Source organism: Acomys minous (assembly GCF_964271855.1).
Source record: "Acomys minous genome assembly, chromosome: 3".
Lineage (NCBI taxonomy): Eukaryota > Metazoa > Chordata > Mammalia > Rodentia > Muridae > Acomys > Acomys minous.
This window is the reverse complement of record NC_140485.1, coordinates 71,614,195-71,634,619: the sequence shown is the minus strand read 5'-3', so window position 1 is coordinate 71,634,619 and position 20,425 is coordinate 71,614,195. Positions and strand designations below refer to the sequence as shown.

Here is a 20,425-nt window from a genome sequence, read left to right as displayed (position 1 = left end):
GTTTCTCTACTGATAAAGCAGATCACTAGTAAAGGAACACTTTCATTGTGCAAAAACAAAATTCAGATTGCAGAATTTGGCATTGGCCTTAACTCTGCAGCCAGACCTGAGCTGTCACGCAAGCCAGAGCTCACGTCCCACATCCCCGCCCCACTTGCATTACTCCTGTGAATTTTGGAGAAAGCATGCCCTCTTGTGACTATCTGTGTATTACAACAGACTTTCCTTAGGAACACAAAATTCTCCAAAAATAAACTTACTAAGCTCCTATGAATCTGGGCTGTTTTTAAAGATGTAAAGCAATCGCTGCTCTTTCAAAGGACCTAGGTTTGAGTCCTAGTGCACACTTAGCTATCTCTGTAACTCCAGTTCCAGAGGGTCTGATGCCCTCAGGCACTGCATGAGTGTGGTACACAGACATTCAGGCAAAGCATTTATCACAGGAGTTGTCTTTGTGGGGAGGGACTGTCTTGCCAAGGTTTTTGCCACCGCCTGCCTGGCTCTGTATTGTCAGACAGTCACCCCTTCCCTCTACTTCCCAGGATGGAGGGAACCTGAGAAGAAGGGCACTGGGCTTCTGAAGGCCTGGGGAGGGAGGGCCCACCTTCCCAGGGAACTTTTTGCATCCTGGCTGGGTCAGCACCCCTCACCGACCGACCCCCGTGCAAAAGCAAGGTTATCTCTGTCCTCGCATGTGAATACTTGCTATGTTGGATTCCGAGCTGCTCCACCACGCCTGTCACAAGTGCTCTTGTGTCTCAAAGTGTGCAGTTGAGACCTCCCTTGTTAAAACTGCTTTTTCAGTTCACTTCTGAGTTCTCTTCTTTGGTTAGCCCAGTGCCCTGCAGGCTCCTGCCGGCTGGCTCCCTGCCCACTGTACCTTGGGTGTCCTAGAGTTTGATCCTGAGACAGGTTTCACAATGCTGCCCATCTGGGGCTCAAGCTATCCTCCTGCCCAGCCTCCTTAGTAGCAGAGACTACAGGTAACTTTCAGGAATTGCTTCTCTCCTTCCACCGTATGGGTTCCGAGGACTTGACTAAGGTTATTAGCTCTGGTGGCAAGGGCCATTATCCTAAGGCATCTTGCCTGCTCCTCTAACTTCTATATGCTCACTGCCTAGGTGTTCTTCTCTTGTGGTTTTAGAAACAATTCTTACGTAAATTATTTCAAATAGAACTTTCTAGAAGTTTCAGGACCCCAAAATGAGCAGAAAGTACAGCATTCACACATACCCCCTTCTTCTACTAAAATCTTACATTAGCATAATTTTAAAAACCCATATACTTGATAGCTCCTACATCTCCTACATCTGGCTTTCCAGTTGTGCCTATCCTCCTGATTTCAGTAATTAATGCAAGCACCCACTTGGCTGCTCTACATACCTAGCACACATCGCAGGCAAGAACAAAGCCAAGTTTCCAATTCCCCCTCCTGAATCTAAGCCAGCTCTCAACTTCCTAAAAGCTACCAGGTTGTTTGTTTTGTTTCCAGACAGGGTTTCTCTGGGTAGCCTTGGCTGTCCTGGGCTCACTTTGAAGACCAGGCTAACCTCGAATTCACAGTGGCCCTCCTGCCTCTGCCTCCGAGTACTGGGACACCAGAACATTCTTAATTCCTATCTTCCTCACACCCTGTAGTAGGTCTCTGCCCTGCTCTACCTGTGAAGTAGTTCCAGAGCACATCTCCTGCACTGTCCAGCCTACAGACCTCCCCAGTAATCTACTCAATAGCCAGTGTTTGGGTCTCCATGCTGTGCTTCTGTGACCCCAAGCTTTGCAGGCTGAGGCGAGGGTGAGCCTAAGCCATCCTGGGCTACTGTGTGAGGTCGTCTCCAAACTTCTCTTCACGTCTCCTTCCTTCACACATCCACCAAATGGCTCTCACTCACTAGGAGCCAAAGCTTTTCAAATCACCCCACTGATTATCCACAAATGGACCCCATCCTGCCATCTCTGACCTCCCTTGCTCCAGCAGCGTTTAGATTCTAGTGGTTGTATGTGTCAAGGTGCTCTTCCTCAGCTGTTGACAGGCTCACTTTGATTCCTTCAGATCCAACGGCACTTTATGCAGGAGCTTCTGGCCTTAAATGCAATAGGAATCCCACCCCTACCCAGCCCTTCCTATCTCCTAATTCTTTCCCAACCCAACACCACCATGTTCACCTTTCCCCACTGACAAGAATGTTGTTCTCCTGTTGTATTCCCAGCACCTGCTACAATGTGCACCTGCTTGTGCTACAATCAAGAAATGCCCACAACAACCCCTTTGGTTAAAGAGTACCAAAATAAGAGCATGTACTTCTCAGTCATCACAGAATCCATTTCTCAGGACATAGGAGATGAGTTTGGTATAAGCCATACCCATATGACCTTTAGTCCCTTTGGCAAAGATCAAGTATGACGACTCATAGGCACAAGTCAAATGCTCTCATGAAGGACGCTAATTGAAATTTGCCCAATTGGATGTGAGCAGGATAATATTTAACCTCAATATTCATGTTCGTGGTGTTTGGTTAGGGGCAGGGTCTTGGCTTGTAGCCCAGGCTGGCCTTGAACTCTGGCTCCTGTTTCTGCCTCCCTAGTGTTGTAAAGACAAGTTGGTGAGACCACATCCAACAAAATTGTTTTGAAGTGTTTGAGTGGGAAACAAATTAACTTATGACTTATTCCCACAATCTGCAATGTCTAAGCTCTGATCTGACCCTTTCAAGTTATTAGGTCATTGACACTTTGTCCTTTACAAAATACAAACACATCTGAATTCATCTTAAATAGCCTGCTAACTACAAACACATCCCCCACAGGTAAGACAAAATACTAGTTGTTGGAACGGCATCTTTATAATCAATAAATACCCTAGTGGCTCTGTCTGGGAAACCTGGAGTTTGGGCCTTTTAAGGACTCTTTGTGTGTGTGTGTGTGTGTGTGTGTACCCCAGTGGCTCTGTCTGGGAAACCTGGAGTTTGGGCCTTTTAAGGACTCTTTCTGGGGGGGGGGGGTGTGTGTGTGTGTTTCCGAGACAGGGTTTTTCTGTGTAGCCTTGTAGACCAGGCTGGCCTTGAACTCACAGCGACCAGCCTCTCTGCCTCCCAAGTGCTGGGATTAAAGGCATGAGCCAACACTGCCCGGTGAGGAATCTTTCTGAAAGGCCAGTTTTCAGACCACTGAGACTTTACCTTAGAGGTGCACTGGAGCTACTGGTGATCACCTAATTTGTGGTCTTTTGTGAGAATACATGTAGCAGATGTCTATGAACTCAGGCATTAAGGGGATGTGCAAAGCAAACAACCCTACTCTCCTCATCCCGACCTGGAAAAGCTGCCTTAAGACATACCAAACAGTGTACATCCTGTCACCACCAGTGCCAGTGTTTTGTGCCACAGTGGCGTTCTGCTTCTTGCTCCAACAAGTGCTTTCTCCTTACTAGATGCATACTAAGCTAGCAGCTATTTTCCAAAGCTTGGGTTCTAGACCTATCTATAAAAGTTTTCTACTTCTCCCAAGTGCAAAAGATTTATGTGTGAAGCCGATCCACTGTCCTGAGTCAACACTAAGGCCAGTGAACAATTTAGACTTACCCTACCATCTGATAAAGCAAATTTCCTATTTTTCATGGCTGGACATTTTTCACATTTGGTAGGTATGGATAATGTGAATTCACATGCCTTTACTCCCAGCGCTAGAAGGCAGAGGCACAGATCTCTTGAATTCAAAGGCAGCCTGGTGTACCAAGCCAGTATCTAAGGGAGTGGGGGGGGGGGCACAAGGGAGGGGAAAAGAAGTAGAGAGGGAGGGAGAGATGAAGAGATTTGGGGTGCGGGTGAGAGAGACTGACTGACCAATTCATCTGGAAAAAGTAAGAATTTAAGGATTCACCCTCCCAAGCCATGCAGCGGTGGTATATGCCTTTAATCCCAGTACTCCAGAGGCCGAAACAGATGGATTTCTGTGAATTCAATACCAGCCTGGTCCACCAGAGCAAGTTCCAGGACAGCCAGAGCAAGTTCCGAGACACAAAGAAAACCTGTCTCAAAAAACCAAACAATAAAAATAAAAATTCACCCTCCTAGCTGGGAGTGAGCTCGATCCCTTTGAGCACTGTTTGGAGAGGATTTTTACCATGACTCACCAGAAGCATATTAGGATAGGTATGAAACCATCCAGGGACTTTAGGGTGGGAGATCACAAATATCTGAAGCACGTGAGGCATAAGACCTGTATTACAATTGGCTTTAAGAAACACATCACTTACATAAAACACCACAGAGGTGACTCACACACACAGATTTCAAGTACCACACACATACACACATATACTTCAGGTGCTTAGCAATCTCACTTTAAACAGCCAGTTTGAGAAACAACACACTATAACTCTGGATAAACAGCACCAGCAGGGATTTATTTAGTGATAGTAAAGTTAATGACTCCCTCAAACAATATAGGACAGGCCACCTGGTTTATTCAAAATGAATCTAAACCTTTTATCTCTGACTCAACAGCAACATAAGAAACCTTTAATGACACAAACCCGTGTTAAACCAAGAACAGTTTAAATGAGTCTTACAGGCTCTACTCTTGGGCTGGCATCTACAGCATGCCGACAAGTGTTAAGTTCAGTTACAAAAGCATGTCTGAGCTTCTTGGCTGCCACATCGTAAGCAGGTCTGAAATATGCTGTCTTACGAGGATTTCACTGTCCCCACTGCTGCCAGTCTCCAGTCATTATGGTTTCTTCAGCCCTCAGAACGTTTTTAGGAGATTTTCTTTGACCTGCTTGTCTTAACAGGTACGTAAGAACTCAGTGAACTGGCAGAATGAAGATTAACTGAGATGCCAAGACAAGTTTTATTGCAAGCACAGTGAGCAGATAGAGATGTCTTCTCAGAGTGGCCACCGGGTCTGCCCTTAACTAAACCTCTGACAACAACCTTTCATTGGTTTAAAGCACATGAATTAGCTTCCTATTATCAGGTGTACATCATCTCTGCCATGTGGGACATTTTCTTAGGGATGTACAAGTAATATTCCATGTAGCCTGACAGGTCCTCAATGGTCACATCATCTACATAGACACGCGCTTGCTCGGAACAGGATCGAGGAGAGCCAGACAGAGTTCTGGGGTGCAGTGACTGAGAGCAGTCCTCAAGCGATCTTCGTTCTGGGGCCAAAGGAGGGACACTCTGCAGACCTGAAAAGGAATACACTTCCATATCATGCCATCTCCTACACTGGCACTCCTTGCCTACACACGCACATGGCTTGCCTTGGCTTAGCTTGGAAACAGACTGAAAGTCAGAGAGATCGTTGGCTGTAAGACTTTCTTGGGAAACTTGGGGACCATCGGAGGGCTCTTCTGTCTTACTCTCTGATGGGAGCCTCGGAACCAAACTTCTCAGAGGCTCGATGGCTGCCCCTGTGTGATTAACATCAAGAGAAGTGGAGTTCTCTCCTGAGTTGAACTCTTTGGGGGCTGAAATTCCCCGCCCACTGCTGCCATCAGGCGGCTCAGTCTGGCTTCTGTGCTTGAGCTGGCTGCTGCAAGGAGATGCTGTTGCACTGCAATGTATGAACTTGGGAGGATGAAGGACAGGAGACTTAGAGCGTCGACGACGCTGGGTTCTCACTGCTCCTCGTGAAGACTTCCTTGTGGACCTAAAACAGAAAAAGACACAGAAGATGTGGCGATACAGCGCCCACCTGAGAGAGACGGCATGAGAGCTGGAAACTGACCTCTGGGTGTAAGTTCATCAATGCCTCTATTTTCAAACTGCCTAAGACTTTGTTCAGCATCTCCTATTTAGTCTACAGAAACAAGTGAGGTAACACAATCACCCAGGCACATGGGACACATGGTGTAGGACACTTAATTCCTTCTATTCTTGGCTTCTGAGTATGGGAGAAGCATGTAAACTCATGCAGTAAAACTGAAATGCAGTCCCCTCATTCTGAATGTGGCTCCAGTACTAAGACTAACTGCTACAAAAGCCACCATGACAGTACTATCAACAGGGTGTCAGTGGTACAAATCATGTTAACAGCCAACAAAAACAAACAACAGAAGTAACAGAAGTGGGGAGCTGGCTCAGTCAGTGAAGTACCTGCCACGCCAACACCCATGAAAAAAAGCTGGGCGCAGTGGCATGTACCTATAATGCTAGTGCTGGGAAGCCAGAAAGGCCCTGGGACTTGCTGTCCCGCCAGCCACCCAGGAAGGGCAGCTCCAGATTCAAATACTTTACCTCATAAAAACCGAGGGAGAACCTGTAATACAATGCATCCACGCCAAGTTTGGAGTTGGACAAATTTTAACAACTACTATTCTGTCTAAAAGAGGTATAGAATATTTTCGTAATCCTAAACATTCCCATGAATTCTTCGCAACCACTAATTCTCTGCTCAGTCCCAGTACTTCAGGTGAACAATCTCTGACTTACACTCTATTCATAAGGACTCATTTTGCTTCTTTCACAATTCCACAAAAATGGAAACATAAAAACCATTCATTACTTTCTGCCTTCTTTCACTCAGTATAACATTTTTGAGGTTTGTTGCTGTTATTACAAGTATCAGTGATGTTTCCCTTATATATTACTGAATAATATTCTACATCAAAGTGTATTGCATAATTTGTCAATAAACATTTCAGTTATTTGAGAGTTCCAAAACCACTCATTAATATACTCCTCTAATATCATTTTATTGTCAATGTTTGGCCATTCTAATTTGTGTGCAGGATTGTATTAGGTTTTATTCTGCATTCGTCTAATGGCATACACTGTGAAGAATATTTCCTGTGTGTGCTTTCAGAAATGTATGCTTAGATTTTTTTTAATAAGTTTTAATTGCTTGCTTTTTAATCATTGAGCTGTAAGGGCTTGCTTCTGTACTTATGCAACTTGAATATAAATCATTTGGGACAAAAACCAAAAAACAAAAACAAAAAGCAAAAAACCCAGGGGGATAGCAAGTGAAGAACACAAATAGTATCAATCCTGACCTTCACATGTGAATATGTGTGTGCATATACACAAACATACACAGGATTTGGTGTCCCTAAGATTTCTCGAAAGTGATAATTATTAGATGCACCATATAAATATTTACAAAGCATTTAAATAAAAGGCTGAACAAAGAAAAGACTTTATAATTAAGCAAATTAGGAAGAAGAAGGAAAAGCAGGACTTTATTTATTTATTTATTTATTTATAAAACTTAATTATTTTGGGAAGGAAGTGGCATTCCTGTGCCACAGTGCACACATGAAAGACATCTTTTGGGAACTGGTTCTCTCCTTCCACCACCTGGATCCCTGAAATTGCTCTCAGAGGTGTAGGCTGGCAGCACTGAAGCGCCATTACCCACTAAGCTATCTTCATGGCCCTTACATAGAATGTTAAAAAATAAAAATCGAAACGGGCATAGTGGCACACAAGTTTAATCCCAGAACTCTGGGAAGCAGACAGGCAGATCTCTTGAGTTTGAGGCCAACCTGGTCAGAACAGCCAGGACTACATAAAAACCCATCTCGAGAGCCGGGCATGGTGGCGCACGCCTTTAATCCCAGCACTCGGGAGGAAGAGGCAGGCGGATCGCTGTGAGTTCGAGGCCAGCCTGGTCTACAAAGCGAGTCCAGGATAGCCAAGGCTACACAGAGAAAGCCTGTCTCGAAAAAAAAAAAACAAAACAAAACATCTCTAGCCGGGTGTGGTGGCGCACACCTTTAATCGCAGCACTCGGAGACAGAGGCAGGTCGATCTCTGTGACTTCGAGGCCAGCCTGGTCTACAAAGCCAGTCTAGGATAGCCAAGACTACACAGAGAAACCCTGTCTCAAAAACAAAACAGAAAACAAACAAACAAACAAAAGTCTCAACGGGAGTTGAGGGGGAGAAGAGAGAAGAGGGTGGAGTGGGGAGATCAACTAGGCAGAAGCACACGACTGTAAATCCAGCCCTCAGAAGTGCAGCGCATGGAGAGAATGTGAGCGCAAGTCCAGGCTCAGTTACACTGAGCAAAAATAGGAAGGGAAAAAATTTTTTTAACTGTATTTGGGATTAAATGAAGAATGCTGCTATGAGAATTACTCACAGAAAGATAAATCTATGTACAACAAAGGTTAGGAAACTGTAAGGCAATTTAAGCCTGACCCTCTATTTGCTGCTTCTTCTAGGACATCGATCAAGCCAAGGGCTTCTTCACACATGCTCATCATGCACTCTGCCCCGCTTGTTTTTCAGCAGCGTATGGACACTCCTCTCCAGGGGCTACAAAACTGTGAGGTGTGGAGATGAGGCTGGGGTGACCCCTCTCACTCTTCTCTCCAACCTTTCTGGGACCCAACTAGCTACTACCTATAAGTTGGTCCTGCTGGGCATTGAAAGGTAGCATCTTAGTTCAAGAATCCAACAGGGGAGATGGCTCTGGTTACAAGCAGCTGTTTCCCAAGCCTAACAGCCTGAGCTCAATTCCTAGGATCCATCTCCGCAGAACTGTTCTATGGCTTCCACGTGTGCTGGGGTACACAGCTCATATTTGTGTGTATACACACACAACAAACAATAAAATAAAAAAATCCAACAGCACCATGAAATCTGAAGGATAGGAGAACATATTAGAAGAGCTGGTGTATTTCAAACAGAGTGAACGGACTCTGGAGCTGTCCTTTACCACCCACTCCAGCAAAACCCCCACAAGCAGACCTTAGGACAAAAGCTATTATAATACTACATACTAATACAGCTGGGGATGTAGCTCAGTTGCTAAGCGTGCTTGCCTACCATGCACTAGCCAAAACATAAAACCAGGACACACAGAAAGTCTAAGTAAACTCGTTATTAAAAACTGTGAAGCCAGGCATAATGGCTCAGGTCTGTAATCCCAGAAGTTGAGAAGCTACATGAAGCTAGTCTGGGACACACAATGGGAGTGTCTGAGAAGAATCACTGGACCTTAGGCTGGATCAAGCATACTCTCTTTCTGGACACTTGGAAAGAAAACCCAATCGTAAGTTACTTGGTGTCCTCGTTTGAATAAGATGGGACCCACGGGCTCAATTCTGAATACTTGGTCCCCAGTTCATGGAACTGTTTGGGAAGAATTAGGAGCTATGGTCTTGTTAAAGAAGGTGTGTCACTGGGGGATGGCTCTGAGGTTTCAATGGCCCACACCACGTACAGTATCACTCTTCCTCATAACTTGTCTCAAGATGTGAGCTCTCAGCCACTCCTCCTGCTCCACGCCTGCCTGCCAGCCTGCCATGCTCCTGCCATGATGAGCATAGACTTCAACCCTCTGAAGCTCTGAGCCCCAAATAAACTCACTCTTCTATCAGCTGCCTTGGCCATGGCCTCTCTTCACAGCAACAGAAACAGAATTGAGATAAGTCTTTTCTTCAGAGCAGGGGCTGAGATGGTTCAGTGGTTAAGAGCAGTTGCTGCTCCTGCAGAAAGCCCACATCAAGTGGCTCACATCTGCTTGATAACTTCAGTTCCAGGGATTCCAACACTGTCTATGGCCTGCACAAGCACACGCACATACAGACAAGCATGCATATACAAACACATACAAATAAATATGCATGTACATACACAACATCAATTTTAATTAAAAAAAGTTAAACCTCAAAAGAAAACACAATCTTTCCTATGGGAAGCTTTTACCCAGGCCAAAGAGATGGCTTAGAATAAAGGTGCTTAAGCCAAGCCTGACAACCTGAGTTTGCTTCCTGAAACATATATAGTGGAGAACCAACTCTCACAAGTTGTCCTTTGATTTCTACACACACTCCCAGGCAGGTTCAACACCCCAAATAAGTAACTATAACGAGAGGGAGGGCACTCTTACCCATGCCAACTGTCTTTAGATGCACACGTGGTTTTAGGTTTGGTATCATCTGTTGCTGTTCTGACTGATGCTCTGACACTTGTGCCTTCTCCAACAGAAAGAGATATGATGGACCTGAGGACAAGAACAAAGGTTACTGTGATGGAAAACTATCATAAGGATAACGTTCCACCCTCACTAGCCCTACTACAACTTTGAGTAATACCTTTATTTTCTTTCTCCTTTACATATAGTTCCCAAAACTCAGCTTTTTTAGCTGGGCAGTGGTGGTGCACGTCTTTAATCCCAGCACTCAGGAGGCAGAGGGAGATGGATAGATCTCTTTGAGTTCAAGGCCAGCCTGGCCTACAAAGAGAGTACTGGGGACAGCCAGAACTCTGTTACACAGAGAAATCGTGTCTCCAAAACCAAATTGGAAAGATTCCTAAAAACCCATGGTTGCAAAATCGTAAGCCAGAGAGCGATCTGTAAGTGTAACCAGCAGTAGGATATAAATAGACTTTTAGGCTGTTTATCTGAGGCAGATCAAGTCTATGTTCAGGGAGACTGTTAATAAGACTGACCACTCTTTTATCTAAGGAACCACAGCCACAGGAACTAAAAGCCTATCTTTAAGAGTTAACTCAACTAACAAATGACCACACTTTTGAGTACTTCACAACTTTTACAAAAAATTTCCTACTTACTGGGCATGGTGGCGCATGCCTTTAATCCCAGCACTTGGGAGGCAGAGGCAGGAGGATCACTGTGAGTTCGAGGCCAGCCTGGGCTACAAGTTGAGTCTAGGACAGCCAAGCTACACAGAGAAACCCTGTCTCGAAAAAACAAAAATCCTACTTTTCCAACTAGCAAATCTGAAATACTACTCAGCATTAAATCTTTACTTTAAAAGTATACAAGTACTATGGGTTCCCAGTGAAGAACATTTTTAAAATATATAGAAGAGAACCATCTGTACCAAGACTACCAACATGAGCATTTTCATATGTCCTTCCAAAATACATGTAACACAAGAACCTGAGTTTCAAGCCCAAAATTAACATAAAAGGCCGGTGTAGTGGTGTGTGCTTGTAATCACAAAGCTGAGTAGAGGAAGACGGGATCCAAAGGCTTACTGGCCGGCCAGTCTAGCCTGCATGACAAGCTCCAGGTGAGTGAGATATTTTGGCTTTAAAAAACAACCAAAAACATATGGGTACCACCCACTGAATAACATTCCATGTTGTTTTGTATACGTGTGTACGTACGTACGTACGTACGTACGTACACACACACACACACACACACACACACACACACACACACACCAGCCAAGGAAGCATGATAGCCCTTGATTGCAATTCTAGAGGCAAAGGGAGGAAGATTATAAGAAGTTCAAGTCCAGCCTGGGCCACATACACAGAAAAATGCCTGGGCTTCCTAGTAAGACCCTATCCCAACCTCACTCCTAGAAGTTCAAGTACAAAAAACTTTTAATGACATGAGCACATGTTTGTATTATCATAAGAGACACTCTGATAAATGTCTGTGCACATCATGATCTAAACACTATGCCCACAATCCCAGAACTCAGGAGCCAAAGAAGTTCACAAGTTGGGAATCAGCCTGGCTAAAAAGACCCTGTCCATGTCTTAGAAAAACATCAACAAACAAACAAACATATCCACATATAAGTGTGTATTTATATGTATGTACATAATACGTGTGTATGTGATCTAGAGATTAAATTGTGACTCATTCTTATCATTTTTTCCTAAATGTTTATAGTCACATTAAAAAGTTTACTGTTGTATACGAAGTACAAAGATATTTGTCCTGATAAGACAAATACCACTGAAAATCAAAATCTGTTGGACAGGATCATGCTAAGTTCCTGGCAAAGCTAAACGAGTCAGTCCTCAGCAGTCCATCCACAGAGTGCACGACAACAGTAGGAAGCGATCAGAAACGTACACTGCAGACTCTACAAGGCTTACTTTGCTGAGTCACACTAATGACTCATCCGTCTACTCTTAGTTTTCTCAGAGTCTCTATTGTTCCTTCTTCCTATAATGTTGATAAAGGCACTTCACATGCTACAAGTACATAATTTCAAAAAGACGTATCTTAGTATCTGTTAGTTGTAACTGAATGAGTATGCACTTTTGGGAGCAGCTCTCTGTGGAAGCCAGAGGCACAGGATCTCTTTGGAGCTGCAGTTACACAGTTAAGACATAGCTGTTGGGGACTGAACTTTGGTCCTCTGCAAGAGCAGAACGTGCTCTTCACCACTGAGCCATGTCTCCAGGCCCCAAATATGTAATTTACAACCATAAACTGTAAGAATATATTCAAAAGACATTTTATAACAGCCTAAGTAAGTTTTAATGCCATCAACAGCTCAGTTTTACTCTAATTTATTTTTTCTTTCTGAAGCAGGGTCTCTTTTACATAGTCCTAGCTGTACTCTGACTCCCTGTGTAGACCAGGCTGGTCTCATAACACAAAGTCCTGCCTGTCTCCTGAGTGCTAGGATTAAAGCTGTGTGCCACAACACCAAGCTTACATTTCAATTTTTTAAAGCATCAGGAAAGTCTGCATATGAAGAATTACTTCTATAGGTTTATATACTAGAGGAGTTGTATGCACGTATATGTGTATCTCTAGAATTTTTTAAATTTAAGTCACTTATGCACCAAAACCCACAAAGAATATACTAAAACCACAATCCAGAATTATGTTTTCCCACATTATTTCTTTTTCTCAAAAAGGATTACCAAAGGTACTTAGTTACCACAAGAAAGGCCCTGAGTTCTATCCCCAGGACAGAGCACGCCAACAAAAAAAAAGACAATGTAAAGTTGGGTATGGTGGCACATGGTAACTCCAGCACTCAGAAGACAAGGAAAGGAGGATCATGATTAGTAGGCTAGCCTGGGATACATAGTAAGACCTTGTCTCAAAAATGTAAAACAAAAATGTTTATCTAAGTATTGCTATGGCAAAAACCATGCTGGGGGAAAAATCGTTGGAAAATATTTTTCTAAAGTACCATGGAAGCAAACATTCACTGAACAGAATCATTAGCTAAATACTCTAAGATGGGCCAGAAACAGTGCTAGTCACAAGCAGGCAGCTACTAGCATGTATTTTGGATTTTACTTTGTAAACTGTTCCCATGCTGTCTGCAACAGACCACATGAAAGAATGGCGAAGAGCAGGTTCTGGAGCAAGACTGCATTCAAACTCCAACTGTAACTTGTACCAGTAGGAAGATGACAGCAGCGCCGACTTCTAGGACAGTAGAGGATTAAATCTGCTCCAAGTGCTTACTCAGTCCTCAGGCCAAGAGTCAAGAGTCACATGCTGGTGACTAGGACTATCACTAATACTACAGTGCTCAACTCTGAGCCTCCAGGTTCCAGTAGCCATGAGATCTCACCTGACTTGGGGCCGAAGAACTAGCATAAGAGGAGAATTGATCTGCACACAACATTTTGTAAAGGGTGGAATAATAACGCTTAGATAGCAGCTGTCTGAAGATACTTCCATGAGTTTATCTAAAGGCTCTACGACTGCTGATCCTGGTGACCCACCCCTACTGAAACAGGCTTCCGTAGAGATATCCAGCAATTAGAAACTGTGAAACCAAGACTGTCTTCACAGACTTCTACTGGGACAATTCACTTTTAGTTAAAAACAAACAAACACAAACAAACAAACAAAAAACTGTGATTCCCTTGAGAAGTCCCTGGTGGGATACTACTCCATTTAACATTTGATTAAAATAAGGAAGAGGGACTGCCTCAGAGTGAAGGAAAACCGAAACACTCAACCTTAGAGTAAAGCTGAACTGCTGCTTTTCAGTTATTTACACAGAATATAGCTGAGTCAAACTATTACCACTTACAACATACCCTAGGATGAACAAAGAAGTCAGAAGAGTAACAGTCTAAGCAAAAGGACTATTTAAATCCAGTAAATAAATAATCCCAAATCACACATTACATATTCAATTACCCTGATGCGTCCACTCTTAATTTCTTAAAGGCAGTTTGTAGGCTCTCCTCCTCTCCATCCTTGGCTTCAGATTTCATTGTGAAGATTCTGCACTCCTATGGCTGTTTCTGTTAATACTAAAAAGAAATAAGAAAATTGAAAATCGGTGCAATCAAGAGTATATTTTCTTATATGATTACTGTTAGGAAAAAAACAACTTTTTATTCTAAGTGGCAATTTATGTAACCAGACTATAGGGCTTATTTCTTAAGAAAATAAATAATATATATATTATATATTATATATCTATATATCTATCTATATATATATATGAAATTTTACACACAAACACACACACACCTACCACAGTATTCAAACCACCTACATAGTTGATGACAATATCCTCTTACAGTTTTGGAAACAAAATCTAAAAAGTGTATTTCAGGCTCTTGAGGGGGAAAAAGCTCCCTGATTGTACATACCTTGAAACATATGAACAAAATGATGGTGATCAGAGATAGGAGAAAGCTCAAACTGCAATACTCTGATTAATTGGAATGCTACTGAGTATTTGTCTAGTCTGACCTTAACAATTCTAAGTATGAATTTATGACACCACAGCAATTGTACAAAGCAATTTTAACCAATGTATTAACACACATGAAAAACAAGATGTTACTGTTGTTAGAGCAGGAATGGAGACTTACTTCAGTCATCACTGGTTATTTTATACTCTACTCTTCTGACTGGGAACTTTATTTGGGGTTTGTTAGCTTTGTGAACCATAGTTATTATACAAATGATATCTGACTCAAACAACAATAAAGAACAAAGCAGAGCTTCTCTTGTTAGAAGTAGGAAAAATACATAGAATACAGTTCTGCAAGTAAGACTGTGCCCTTCTCTTGACCAACTGACTTTACTGAAGTCTCAATCTCTACTACTCTGACTTTCCATTTGAACAAAGGAAGGAGATAAAAGATCAACTAAAGCAATAAGAAACACAAGTAACTTGATAAATTCTCAAGCCTAATCTTCAAATCACCAAAGTACTAAAGTACTAACTATATCTTGAACAAATAACCACACCAGTATCCAAAAAAAGGAGAGGGAATAAAAAACTTTTAAAAAGAGAGAGAGAGAGAGAGAGAGAGAGAGAGAGAGATTTTTTTTAAAAGCCAAGGATATTCTTTACCTTTATTTCTATTTCTAACCTGGTACCCCCTACCTTCCCCCCCCCCCACCCCCCAGGCACTCTCACAGAGAGGAGCGCCTATGGATCCCCTTCAGTAGTCTCTGATTCTGGAGCAGCTGACTTCTCAGAAGCCAGTTATATGTTATTGTGAGACCTCTAATATTCCAAAGGTCAAGATGTCACAATGTTTGACATTTATGTGCATGTTCATCCTCAAAAGAACTTAGCTAGTTTTCACTTCAACATGAGACGACCAACGTAAACTCACTCTCCCACATATCTGGTTTACTTAACCAGGTCATAAACCTGAGGAAACCTTATTCACATGGCTGCAGGCCTCACTGGTCTCTAATTCCTCACTGGAGCAGGACTCCTCCCAATACACACTATTTTATACACTAATCGGAGGGCTGAGTGCTGGTATGCCCTGAGCTCTGCACATCTACAAAGGTCTAGCACAGGTTGTAAACGAATTATTTTTGCTTCCAAAACTCCATTAAATAAGGACTGATGAGATGGCTCAAAGGAAGATTTATTGGGACAGGTGAGATGGCTCAAAGAGTAAGGACTCGTGGTCCTAAGCCTGACCACCTGAGCTTGTTTCCTAGAACTAGAATAACGAGGAAACAACTCCCCACGCTGCCTTCTGCCCTTCATATGTACTACTCTCATACACATAACACATGTAAAAATAATCTAATAAAGTGTGGTTTATAGTTGGTAAGCACCAAGCCACATGTACACTGGTGACCACCACAAGCAGAAGTACTTCCAGAACTCCCAGCACTACCTTGGATGCCACAACAGAGGCTGAACTGAATGCAAGGGTCCCGGAAACCCCATTTCAGTAGGGGTCTCACTCCTGCCCTCCAGGATCTCACACTTGGGCTCTGAAGCTTCCTGGTTGAACCTCGAAACGTCTAATTACACAGTGCTGACATAATTGTAATGCAGATGACCACCCTGGATGTTAATACAAACTTAGCATTCTTGTTGAGACACTATCGAGATGTATCATTAAAAACCCAAACAGCCCAAAATAAAAATCTGGCTACAGACCAAAACTTAAGCACCGCCTAAACTGTTTTCAGACTTCTAGCATTGTGATTGCTCCTGTTTTTTCTCAGTTACTTTAACCCAGAGCAAGGGCTAGAGCAAAGCATGCTTATAATTACAAAAGGCTTACTGTGCCGCCGCCGCCCACCCCACGCCGCGTTCCTACCTTTCTGCTCACAAAACATGGGCTCAACAGCTCTATACACCAGGTGACTGGAATGCCTATCTTCATTAACACTACATTTGTGGGAGACACTAGTATTACCCCCTTCTCCGCATTGACTTCTCAAAGAATTCCCAAAGAGCTCGAAAAGCCTGTAAGAAGTTACTCTGCATGGTTTTTAAGTCAAACCACATGCCAGCCTCTCTTTCCACATTCTTGCTTACACTTTTGAAGTTCTAAGTAAGTCGCCCTTAAGTTTCAAGTCGTCTTCAGGAGTCTGAAAATAAAAAAATCAGATTCGCCCGCGTCCTCACAAAGTTAAAAGCGACAGACTCTCCAAACCTCTGAGAAGCACAGAGCCCCGAGAATAAAAAGCCCTGTCCCAACAACCCTCCAGGAGAACGGTCCCGACAGCATCAATCTGTCCCCAGGACAAAAACACAACCACACCTCTCCGTGTACACCCACTCAAACCCTCGAGTCGCACGACCACAGGCAAAGCAGCACGTCTGGTCCTTTCGACAGGGGCCTGGGTCTGGCGCGGTTAAAGGGGGTCGAGGGGGGAAAGGTCAGAAGCCGGGGACACGCGAACGGGGAGCTGTCACGCCACTTGTCCCGCCCGCCGGGCCAACCGCGGACCCGAAGAGGCTGGAGGGAAGCGGCGGCGCCGCCGAGGGCGCGGGAGTAGAAGCCAGCGGAGCCGCAGGGAGGCAAGCGAAGAGGAGTGCGGCTCGCAGGGCGGGAAAAGGCGGGAAGGGGCAAAGGGCGGCAAGGAGAGCGAAAGGGGAAGCTGCGGCCGGCGCGGCCCGGGGACGGCGGGAACTCAGGAAGGCGGGAAGCGAGGCCGCGCAGCTTCGCACTCCAGGCCGCGGCGGACGAGGGCCAGGCCAGGCCAGGCAGTCGGCGCCGCGACCGGACGGGAGGGCGGGACTCCGCCTCCCGCGGATGGGAGGCCTGGCGGAAGCCTCGTCCCTGCCCTCCTCATCCTGCCAGGCTGCTCACCTCCCAGCGGCTGAGGCGCTCCCGGGGATCCGGCCCCGTCGGTTCGGAGCGTCTCTCCCGCGACCGCCGCGCCAGACTGACCCGGATCCAAACCCCGCAGATAGGTCGGCCCGCGCCTCCGGAGTCGTACTGCGCCTGCGCCACGTCGGCTCGCGCCCCGCCCACTGGTCACGCTCCTCCCACCCCAGTGACTAGGCAGCACGGCCAGCCGCAAGTGCGCAGGCGTACGGCCGCGGCCCCGCCTTTCGAACCCCCCCTCTTTCCAACCCCTCTCCGAAGCACGTGCGTCTTAGGTCATTTCCTGTTATTCTTTTCGCTCCCTCCGCCCCCTAGCTTGCGTTCGCTCCCGGCAGGCTTTTGGGCGTGCCTACTTCCTCTTCCCTGTCACGTGAGTGAGCTTGTGCTAGTTCCTTCTTCTCCACTTGAAGTCCCCAAGGCAACTATGTGGGTTCGGCGGGCTGCGGGAGTGTTTGCGGCAGCCGAGGCCTCCGAGAATGCTTTGGCGGAGTTTCCTAGTGCGCTTGCACTCGGCCTGCAACACTGGCCATCCGTCGTCTCTTTGGGTCCGCAGAGAAGCCAAGAAGGTATTAATTGGACGGCGCCCAGGCTGTGGATGCTAGCCCGGAATTGGAGTGGAAATATTTTAAAAGGGTTTTGTGAGTGTGTGTGTGTGTGCGTGTGCGTGTGCGTGTTCAAACAGGATCTCATCTGTATAGGTTAGAGGCTAGTCTGAAACTAGCGTTGATCCCCCGTTCCTTCACTGTTTGCCTCTCTGCGCCCTAGTTACTTCGTCTGGAATGGTATCCGCAAAAGCATCTTGTTTTTCCAAGCATAGTTTGGGAGCTTCAGGTGGGAAATGCACGTCCATACTAAACTCTGCAAGAAGAAATTAAACAATCAATCTGCCTCCGTTTTTTAGTGATCTGACAGGGGTGAGCAGTGAAAGACCCCACCCACCCACCACCGCCATTGTCAGGACCTGTTCTCTCTGGGAACGCTTCCCCCTCACCTGTCACACCCGAGTTCCATTTTGAATCCTTGTGAGGAAAGATGGCTTTCCTCCATAGGGGGTTGGTTCTAGCAACTAAACCCCAGAGTGGGTTTTTTCCTGAACCCAAACTGGCCTCTCCCACAAATATAATCACCCAGCTGCCCAGAATAGCTATGACCAGCTTAACTAGAGGCAACCCATGGAGCCTGGAATCTACACTTCACTGGACTGACAGCCCCCATCTTCAGACGGCTGGCTTGGGTTTTTCTTTTTTTCTTTTTCTTTTTTTTTCTTTCTTTCTTTTTTTTTTTTTTAGTCTGTGCTTGCTTGCTTTATAATGTTGTGAAAGCCTTTTGCATTCGACGGAAACTGCATCAGATTTTGAATTTTGGTATTTTTTCCAAGCTAAAAGTATACCCTGTGATATGCTTGGGGATACTGGCCAGTAGATGCAGCTCCCTTTCAGCCACAGGAGCACAAATGTAAACTGATGTGCTCTCTGTTGCTGAGCTCTGGTGTTCAGTACTTTACTTGTATTAAGTGTGTTTGGGTTTTGTGATGTTTCTACTTGGGATCTGCTGAGTAGGATGTGACCCCTTAACAAGTTAAGGAGCATCTGTATAGGGTTGTTAAACATAACGCATGTCATAGTTCCTGAATAAAACATTTATATTCTCTCTGTACGGTAATTGGTTCACAATGGTGCGGGGGTGGGGGAGGACCCTCATGTAACTCAGTGATGCTAATGATCAGCAATTCTGTACATTTCTCAGATTTAATATTCCTGTCATGTTACACATCCTACAGATAGGGATGACAGGGATTCAGGGAGATACAGTAACTAGTTTATTAGCTCTTCTGTCCTGTGTTCCATGGTGCTAGAAAGTCAGGTTAGGAAGATAGCTCAGTGGCTAAAGGTCATGTCTCTGAGCCTCATCCCTGGAACCCATGTAAATAAAGGTGAAAGGTGAGAAACAACTCCATGCAGTTGTGACCTTGACCATCTGTGCTCACACTTTACAAACACATCAGTAACACATATGAATAAGAAATAAAAGATCTGTTTTATTCCCAAATGTCTTTTAAAACCTGTTTGTCCACAGCTGCACTCTTAAGCATCTCCTGGGAAATAATAAAGGAAAATTGAGTTTCTCCCTCAGCGTTGCAAGCTTACTTGCATCAAGACCAAATATATGTCTTTAAGCTACCATTTCAAAGAATGGCCTGGCAAGATCTCTGCGGATCCCCAGAGATGATTTCTAGATCACTAAGAAACTCCTGAAAAGCAGAGCACAACCCTTGAGTGGATGTTCTGTACAATTCTGATAACCTCCCGGTTTACCTTACTTTCACCTAGTATGACATTAAGTACTAAAAAGTAAAAACATCCTTCTGTGTGAGCACATCTCCATAAAGTTAGGCACTTTCTGGGAGTATGATTCCTTACCCAGGGGGTACTTGGAAAGTGAGGAACAGTCTGGCTACACCCTCCCTCCTGACCTGTTACTATTTTTACCCTCCCCACTCCAACTCTGGATGCACATCTAACACATCTAACGGCCAGACAGGAACACTGGACTTGAGGAAGCTGACTGTCCAGATCTGGGGCTCTGTTCCGGTTATCCTTGCCATGGGTGGCCTTGAACCTAACAGATATTTCCCCCTCAAATCTTCCCAGGTTTGCTGTTTCCTCATCTCTTCATTCAGGTCTTTCTTCCTATTCTTTCCCTAGAGGAGCCTCTGTAACTACTTAGGCAGTCTCCTTCACTCCTAGATTTGTTTTTAACTGTTTCATTTTTCCTTAAAAATCCTCTCTCGACTGCTCAGCACACTTTCACTATAGAAGTTTACTGTTGCTCACGTAAACAGAACCTGCCCTGAGGAAAAAGACTTGGACTCTTGTCCTCATCACTACTTGTTAATTAAGTCTTGTGTGCACATTTCTCCACTTTTTTTTTTCTTTCTTTCTTAATTGCACCTCCAGTAAATGGTAAATCTTCAAAATGGTAACCTGGGCTGGGGAGACAGCTCAGTGGTGGAGCACTTGACCAGAATGGACAATGCCCTGAGTTCACCTGACGCAAAAAATAAAAGCAGGAAGAGATATCTTAGAGTTGAAAACACGGTGTATCCCCAGGGCCTAAAGTCTTATATTGCACAAACCCTCGCACTCAGTAATTACTGGTCAAAGGAAG

General features: G+C 44.6%; 1 protein-coding gene across 2 annotated transcripts; it reads right to left on the bottom strand.

Moving 5' to 3' along the window:
* Nucleotides 1-4,381: 4,381 nt before the first annotated feature.
* On the bottom strand, nucleotides 4,382-17,391 carry OSER1 (oxidative stress responsive serine rich 1). 2 transcript variants are annotated; one of them, XM_084774426.1, is made up of 4 exons: nucleotides 17,240-17,391; nucleotides 13,845-13,960; nucleotides 9,846-9,959; nucleotides 4,382-5,655 (listed from the first exon to the last, which is right to left on the bottom strand). In XM_084774426.1, exons 2-4 carry the CDS (start codon nucleotides 13,919-13,921, stop codon nucleotides 4,971-4,973), a joined length of 876 nt encoding a protein of 291 aa, XP_084630552.1. In that variant the 5' UTR covers nucleotides 13,922-13,960; nucleotides 17,240-17,391; the 3' UTR covers nucleotides 4,382-4,970. The 2 variants fall into 2 exon arrangements, with proteins under 2 accessions (XP_084630552.1, XP_084630553.1); XM_084774427.1 differs by lacking the exon at nucleotides 17,240-17,391 and adding an exon at nucleotides 16,462-17,140.
* Nucleotides 17,392-20,425: the final 3,034 nt, after the last annotated feature.

What these genes read in the sequence shown, in the direction of transcription:
- OSER1 (XM_084774426.1), bottom strand. Translation starts at nt 13,921, where the DNA reads ATGAAATCTGAAGCCAAGGATGGAGAGGAGGAGAGCCTACAAACTGCC. An exon ending in TTAAGAGTGGACGCATCAGG is followed by an intron (nt 9,960 to 13,844) that starts GTAATTGAATAT and finishes TCTTGTCCTCAG; the next exon opens with GTCCATCATATCTCTTTCTG. An exon ending in TCTAAAGACAGTTGGCATGG is followed by an intron (nt 5,656 to 9,845) that starts GTAAGAGTGCCC and finishes TTTCTGTTTTAG; the next exon opens with GTCCACAAGGAAGTCTTCAC.